Source organism: Miscanthus floridulus, chromosome 17, assembly GCF_019320115.1.
Source record: "Miscanthus floridulus cultivar M001 chromosome 17, ASM1932011v1, whole genome shotgun sequence".
NCBI classification, from domain to species: domain Eukaryota; kingdom Viridiplantae; phylum Streptophyta; class Magnoliopsida; order Poales; family Poaceae; genus Miscanthus; species Miscanthus floridulus.
This window is the reverse complement of record NC_089596.1, coordinates 9,935,285-9,943,815: the sequence shown is the minus strand read 5'-3', so window position 1 is coordinate 9,943,815 and position 8,531 is coordinate 9,935,285. Positions and strand designations below refer to the sequence as shown.

The 8,531-nt window shown below is 54.2% G+C and overlaps 1 protein-coding gene across 1 annotated transcript; it reads left to right on the top strand.

The window, feature by feature from the left end:
- Positions 1-1,268: 1,268 nt before the first annotated feature.
- Positions 1,269-1,595, top strand: LOC136515191 (uncharacterized). The gene has a single exon (XM_066508860.1). The coding sequence runs from the start codon at positions 1,269-1,271 to the stop codon at positions 1,593-1,595; it is 327 nt and encodes a 108-aa protein (XP_066364957.1).
- Positions 1,596-8,531: the final 6,936 nt, after the last annotated feature.

Sequence of the window (8,531 nt, the reverse complement as noted above, 5' to 3'; positions counted from 1 at the left end):
TCATCAGAGAGGTATACCACTCCAACTGGCTTGCCAATCCTGTTCTTGTTAAAAAGAAGACTAGGAAATGGAGAATGTTTGTTGACTATACTAGCCTCAACATGGCGTGTCCGAAGGATCACTTTCCTTTACCACGCATAGACCAGATAGTCGACTCCACCTTGGGTTGCGAGATCCTCTCCTTTCTGGATGCCTACTCAGGCTATCACCAGATTGTGATGAAAGAATCCGATCAGCTCGCAACCTCGTTCATCACCCCATATGGTTCGTACTACTAAGTAACCATGCCTTTCGGCCTAAAGAACGCTGGTGCCACCTATCAATGGTGCATGCAGCAATGCTTCGCCGACCAAATCGACCCGCTCGACCAACCTGATCAGGTCGACCAGCCAAAACCAACCATTGCCATCTATGTTGATGACATAGTGGTCAAAACGACTCAAGCTTGCGACCTGATCGCAAACTTGGCCATGACATTCGTGAACCTCCGAAGGTTCAACATCAAGCTGAACCCCGAAAAATGTGTTTTCGGGGTTCCAAAGGGGAAACTGCTTGGATACATTGTGTCTGAGCGCGGCATCGAGGCCAACCCTGAAAAGATTAGGGGCATCTCCAACATGGGCCCTATACGCAATGTCAAGGGCATATAAAGGCTCACCGACTATCTGGCTGCCCTGAGCCGATTCATCTCCTGGCTTGGCGAATGGGGGATGCTGCTCTACAAGCTCCTAAAAAAGACAGACACCTTCATCTGGACTGAGGAAGCTCAGTAGGCTCTGGAGAGCCTCAAAGCGTCACTGACAATGGCCCCAATCCTCATCACTCTCGAACGGGGAGAACCCCTCCTCCTCTACGTCACAGCAAGCAACCATGTGGTGAACGCCGCCCTGGTCGTCGAAAGGGAGGAGCCGAGACACCACCTTAAGGTCTGGCGACCCATATACTTCGTCGGGGAGGTACTCACCAACCCCAAGGTCCGGTACCCCTAGGTGCAGAAACTCCTATACGTCGTGCTAATGGTGACCCGGAAGCTCCTGCACTACTTCACCGACCACGAAGTCATGGTCGTCACTTCATACCCACTCAGAGACATCGTCCGCAACCGCGACACCACGGGATGGATCTCCAAGTGGGCACTCGAACTCATGGGCCATGACATCAGGTAAATCCCCCATACCGATATTAAGTCTTAGGCTCTCGTGGATTTTGTCACCGAATGGACGAAGGTGCAGCTACTAACCCTAGACGTCACACATGAGTACTGGACGATGTACTTCGACGGGTCTGTCATGGCGCCCATCTCAGGGGCTGGAGTGGTTCTGATCTCCCCAGATGGGAGTAGGCTCCGCTACGCCATCCACCTCCATTTATCATCCTCAAACAACGCCATAGAGTATAAGGCCCTCATCAACGGACTGCGCATCGCCATCGAGCTTGGCGCTACGTGGCTCTACGTCTACGGCGACTTAGAGTTGGTCATTGACCAAGTCATGAAGGAGTCCTCCTACAAAAGCCCCCTCATGACAGCATACTACCAGGAGGTGCAAAAGCTTGAGGACAAATTCTTGGGGATCGAGCTCCATCATGTCCCCTAAAAGGATAATGACACCGTCGATTTGCCCACATCCTGGAAGGACCAATCCAAACACACCCCGACGCCAACCCAGCGCCCGAGGGCTCTGACCCTAGTGTCTCCGTGGTGGCCGACATCAACATGATGGCACTCGATCAAATCGACTGGCGAGCACCGCTACTCGCCTATCTCCTCGAGGAGGTTCTCCCACCCGAGAGGACTAAAGCACGATGGATCGCTCGACGCATGAAGACCTTCATCACGCTCGGTGACGAACTCTACAAATTAAGTCCATCGGGGATACTCATGAAGTGCATCCCTGCCAACTAAGGGAAATAGCTCCTCCTCTAGGTCCTTGTCAAAATCTATGGACATCACGTGGCCCTGAGGTCGCTGGTTGGAAAAGCCTTTCATCAAGGTTTTTACTAGTCCACCGCGCTACGAGATGCATAAGAGGTCATTCGCAGGTGTGAAGGATGCCAGTTCTACGCTTGGCAAACCCATTTGCTGGCACAGAAGCTTCAAACCATCCCCATCACCTGGCCATTCATGGTCTAGGGCCTCGACATGGTAGGACCCCTTAAAAAAGGCCTAGGTGGCTTCACTCGCCTACTCATAGCAATTGACAAGTACACAAAGTGGATAGAGGCTAAACCCATCACCAACATCCGCTCAGAAGAGGCGATCAAATTCTTCCTCGTCATCATCTACCGGTTCGGCGTTCCTAACAGTATCATCACTGACCACAGAACAAACTTCACTAGGAAGAAGTTCCTGGACTTTAGTGATGGATACGGCATCAGGATCGACTGGGCCTCGGTCAGACATCCACGTACTAACGGTCAGGTCGAGCGTGCCAATGGCATGGTCCTCCAAAGACTTAAGCCATGCATCTTTGACCGACTCAACAAGTATGCCGAGCATTGGGTTGTAGAGGTCCTAGTGATCCTCTGGAGCCTACGAACGACCCCGAACCGATCCACAGGGTTCACACCCTTCTTCCTGGCCTACGGAGCTGAAGCACTGCTGCCCTCCGACCTCAACCATGGTGCCACAAGAGTGAAGGCTTTCAACCGTGACCGAGCCACAGAGGCTCAGCAAGACACAGTTGACCTGCTTGAGGAGGCCCACAAGACAACCATCATCCGCTCTGCTCGCAACCAGCAAACTCTCCACAGGTACCATGAAAGGAAGATCAGGGGGATGATCCTTGAAGTCAGTGATCTCATACTCCGGAGGACCCAATCAATGAAGGAGAAGCACAAACTCTCTCCACCATGGGAAGGTCCCTATACGGTGGATGAGGTGATCTGACTAGGCGTCTACCGACTGAAGGACGACAACAGCAACGTTCTCACCAACACTTGAAACATTGAACAACTACGTCGTTTTCCCCCCAAATTCGGTCTTACCGCTTTTATTCAACGCTTGCTCTTGTAAAGCGCCCTAGCCTAAACACTTTTGGCCCGAGTCGCTCGGGGGCTCCATGAGGGTACAATACCACCTCTCTTTTTACTATCACATGGTAAAAACTTTTCACCCAAATGAAAGGGCATCGCCTGAACAGAAGGGCATTCCATTCCTTTGATTATGCTATGTAACTTTGTTTTTACTCCCGACCGAGTGCACCTCGCCACAACCAACGATTATGAGCAACCAAGCCTTGCGGGCCATGCCTGGGTTCTTAAAGTTGTAGCCAATGAAACAAACGGGCATGTGCAAAAAAATAAAGGATAAAAGCAAAGCTATGCTAGGATAAAAATCAAGAAACGGATAGTGATTCTATCACAAAGCAGAACTAATGTATCCATTGATACAAAAACTATTCACATGGGGCTCCCCCATAAACTTAACGATTACATTTGCTGACTACTTCTACTCTAAATGCTACTGTGGCCACTCGGTGGCATCGGCTAAAGGTGAGGCCACAACACATACCACCAGACATAACCACCACCACAAGGGCCCCGCCCGGTTCTGCTCCCTTGACTTCGACGAGCGCAATGGGTACCTCAAGGATGTCGCATCCATAGATGCTCAGCAGAAGAGCATGGTGCTCCGGACCTTCTCATGCAATCGAGGTAGGTCCTAGACAGGGATGCTGCCTACCGAAGTATGGCCGCTGTGGCTAGAGGATGTCTCATCAAACTTTATGAACTGGCCAACCTAAGTGGCTGCAAGGGCGACCCCCCCCCACTAGCATAGTCCTGAGTGTCTTCCCCTCCGACAAGACTCAGCCAGAGAAGATTCACCGGAATGAGTCCACGTATGGCTCCACCTCGATGAAATCCTCGTAGACAGTGACAAAGCTGGTGACGTGCAGTAACCTCTAGTGCGCCACCTCCTTCGACAGAAGTGGCCCCTTCTCGACGAAGGCGGCTAGCACCACCTCATCTACGCTGGATGACCTCCACCTCGACATTATGCTCTGAAATCACGAACGGGTCTGTGAGTTCTCCTTTCCCTCTCCCTTCCCCTATTTAAGGAGGAGATGCGGCAGTTGAAGAAGGGCAAAGGATTGGGGCGAAAAACCCTCTCCCTTCCCCCATTCAATGCGGATGGGAAACAACAGGATGCGCCCTGACCGATGGAACACACCCTGTCCGATGGAATGGCACCTGGTCAGACGGGATGTGGCCTAGGTCTAGCCCACCACTACCACACACCAGGCGCAAGAAACAAAGAGCCACCACGTGCAGGTGGCCCTCCGCCTTCCCAGGCGAGATTTGGAAAGGTCCAACTACGGGATATCCACCTAGGAGAGACCATTAGGCTTCCTGAATCGATCGGACGGCTCAGGCGAATGCCGAGAGATAGGTAAGGAGCAAAGGGACGCCCCATATGGGCCATGCTGACTCCGTCATGAAAGACGAGCTCCTCAAACCCCATCACTCGAGTCATCAAGGTAACATTACCAAACCCCACTATTTCTTTATACAAACATTCGTTCATCCATGCATGCATTCATTCATTCCATACATCCAAAAGCATCGCATATGCAGTTAAATGCATCACAACGCTCCGTGTTGCATCACGAAGCGGCAGTTGCCTCATTCAACATGAGCAATGACCGACTGGGGTTCAAAGGCCGGCCCACAAAGGGCTTGAGGCCACCTCGCGTCAAATAGAGCTAGGGGAGAAAACACAGGTGAGCCTCGAGTGGCCCTCGCCTAGTCTATCCCAAAGCAGACAGGGTCATCTCAACCTTCTCGTTCGATCCTAACCTCCACCAAACCCATAGAATCTCCATTAAGGGGAGGCCAGCGAGCCACCTAGATCGGTCTTCGGAATGACCCAGGCATCTACCAGGTTGTAGGTTAAGGAGCAGTGGAGTGCCACATGAGGGCTATGCCGACCTTGTCATGAACAACGGACCCAGACTTCACTCGAATGTACCCAATAGCAAGCTCACCGAGCACGTCGCTCGAGCCATCGAGGCAAGCGATGTTAGCTTAGCCCCTTTGATTGCGAGAAACCACAGATGGGGTAACGCACAAAACTCAACCAACCCCTACCAAGCCCAACGGGGCTCAGGGGCTCAAGACGCCCAAGCGCCTTGGCTGCGCCTGGGTTCGCGACTCCTTCCTCGGCCGTGCACGATGGTCCGTGAGTCCACCTCGCCTGATCCCTCGACCGCGCCTATTGCCCAGGTCCACGAGCTCACCTCACCTGATCCCTAAAACCACCTTGGCCATGCACGATGGTCCGCGAGTCTGCCTTGCCTGATCCCTCGGCCGCGCCCGATGCCCGGGTCCACGAGCTTGCCTCGCCCAATCCCTAAAACTACCTCGGCCACACACGTCGGTCTACAAGTCCACCACGCCTGATCCCTTGGCCGCGCCCAACGCCCAGGTCCACGAGCTCGCCTCACCCGATCCCTAAAATTGCTTTGGCCTCGCACGACGGTCCATGAGTGCACCTCGCTCGATCCCTCGGCCACGCTCGACACTCAGGTTCACGAGCTCGCCTTGCACCTGATCCCTAAAACTGCCTCGGCCGCGCACGACGGTCCACGAGTCCACCTTGCCCGATCGCTCGGCCGCACCCGACGCTTGGGTCCACGAGCTTGCCTCATCCTATCCCTAAACTACCTCAGCCACGCACAATGGTCCATGAGTCTGCCTCGCCTGATCCCTCTACCGCACCTGATGCTCGGGGTCTGCGAGCTTGCCCCACCTGATCCCTAAAACTGCCTTAGCTGCACACGACAGTCCGTGAGTCCGCCTCACACGATCCCTCAGCCGCGCCCAACACCTGGGTCCATGAAGCTCGGCTCACCCGATCCCTAAACTGCCTTGGCCGCACATGATGGTCCATGAGTCTGCCTCGCCCGATCCCTCGGTCGCACCCGATGCCCGGGTCCGCGAGCTCGCCCCACACCTGATCCCTAAAACTGCCTCGGCCACGCAAGACGGTCTGTGAGTCCGCCTCACCCAATCCCTCGGCCGCGCCCGATGCCTAGGTCCATGAGCTCACCTCGCCCGATCCCTAAAATTGCCTTGGCCATGCATGATGGTCCATGAGTTCACCTTGCCTGATCCCTCGGTCGTGCCCGACACTCGGGTCCGTGAGCTCGCCTCACACCTGGTCCCTAAAACTGCCTTGGCCGCACACGATGGTTCGTGAGTCCGCCTCGCTCGATCCCTTGGTCGCGCCCGATGCTTGATTCCGTGAGCTCACCTCGCCTGATCCCTAAACTACCTCAGCCGTGCACGACGGTCCATGAGTCTGCCTCGCCCGATCCCTGAAACTGCCTTGGCGGTGCACGACAGTCCATGAGTTCGCCTCGCCCGATCCCTCGGCCACGCCCGACGCCCGGGTCCACGAGTTCGCCTCGCCCGATCCACCCGCTGTCAAAACGCAAATTCCCCCACTGGCAACACAAAAAACCCCCAGGCAATTCTGCCCAAATCGCCTGGGGGCTACACCCGCAGGTGCGCTCACGCGCACCTGATGTCAAAACAAAAATTCCCCCGCTGGCAACACTAAAAACTCCCCAGGCGATTCTGCCCGAATCGCCTGGGGGCTCGAGGGCTACACCTGCGGGTGCGCTCGCGCGCACCCACCGTCAAGATGAAAAAATCCCTAGACGATTCTACCCGAATCACCCGGGGGCTCGGGGGCTCCTGTCGGGTTCATAAACCTGGGGTCCCTCATGACCAGCTTCCTAGCAAAGGCTCGGCCCAGCAGATGACGTTGTGAATAATGCACAACTCCTGGGCTGGCCCAAATACCAAGCGACAGGCCAAAGGGCGATTTAATATCTGACTAGAAGACCTGGCCGAGGAGGAACAACGCCTGTTTCTGACTCTTGCCCGCCTCTCTGACCAGAAGGCCTGGCTAACGCCACCTCCAACTCCGACCCGTGTCTCCGACCGGGGATGCACCGAACCTCTGCTTATAGCTCTTCTTTGACTAGCGTAGTCGGAGCCGACTGGGACCAACTGACTAGGGACACCTGCTCGGTGAGGACCAGGAAATAGGCGGAGCAAGTAAGATAGGGCACTCAAGTCAACTGCAATACTGAGGACTGTACCCTATACACTTGCAGGACAGTACTGACAGGGCATGTTAGAAGGGTGCCCTGCAACCTTCCAGGCATGTCAGAACCAAGTAGTGTTGTGGGCGCCGAAGTTTTACCCTACAGTGTTATGGGCGCTATCAATTCTCATACCAGACAAACATGGTAAGGCCCCCCACATGCATCTAGGCATCTATAGTGTTGTGGGCACCGGCATTTACCATACTTGGTAGGACACGGTAAAACCTCCCACATGCGTCTAACATCAACAACATTGTGGGCGCCTACAATCACCATGTACCCGACATTGTGAGTAGCAAGGCTTAGTAGCTTATGTACTCTCTCTCTCTTGTAAGGCCGTTCCCTTCATCTATAAAAGGGGACACGCTCTCTCTAAATAGGACAGTTCGATAACTCAAGATTGATTCAACACACAATAATAGAACCACCAGGTTCCGACCTCGAGCACACGCTCGAACACTTAGCACATAGTAGAAGTCCTATCTCTCTTAGTCATTCAGACTAGAGTCCGACCAGGCCTCTTGCACCCCCATCTTTCTCCTCCTAGTTTATAACCCCACTGCAAACTTTAAGCACCTGGGCTTAGGAATAAAGTCACCGACCGACTCAAACTAGACGTAGGGCACGTTGCCTGAACCAGTGTAAACCCTATGTCATTGAGTGCTAGGCCACATCCGATCACAACGTACGACAAAACTACAAATATTTATGTGTTGGTCATTTTCTGCATCGACCCTTCAAAGGAGTATTCTACTCCTCCACAGGCTTAGGGGTACACCCGCCGGGGCACTCGAGTGCACCCACTGGCAAGTCAAAAAATCCCCCAGGTGATTCTACCCAAATCGCTCGGGGGCTCGGGGGCTACTGTCGGGGACCAATATTAGGGTACCCAAAGAGGAGCTAATGGTCATCAACACTGATTCACCCAAGCAATCAAGTGCGCCACTACGGCTTCAACCGGCCCCCAGGTGCGTAGGTCTGCCTCGCCGAACCACTGAGATGCGGGCTCTGCCTCGCCCAATGGCTGTACTGCGGGCTCCGCCTTGCTCGACGGTTGGAGTGTGAAATCTACTTTGCCTGAGCCCTTAAAAGGGATTCTGCTTTGCCCGACCCCTAAGGATCTGGGCTTCAACTCGCTCGATCCCTAGGGCACGAGCTCTGTCTCGCATGACGAGGTCCCACACCGCCTCCTACCACTACGGGTCTAAAGGTATGACCCCAAGGTCAAACTTTTGACACCAGGCAGGAAGCAGGAACATCTCGATGTGACCCATGGCCACAACAGGCCACTCCCAAGTGTTCACATTGCCAACAGTGATGGGTGCGAGGTCATTGAGCTGCCTACTTCCTGTACGGCCGCTGAGCGGCACGTCGGTTTGCCACATCATCTATCATTACAGGATGGGATGCCACGAC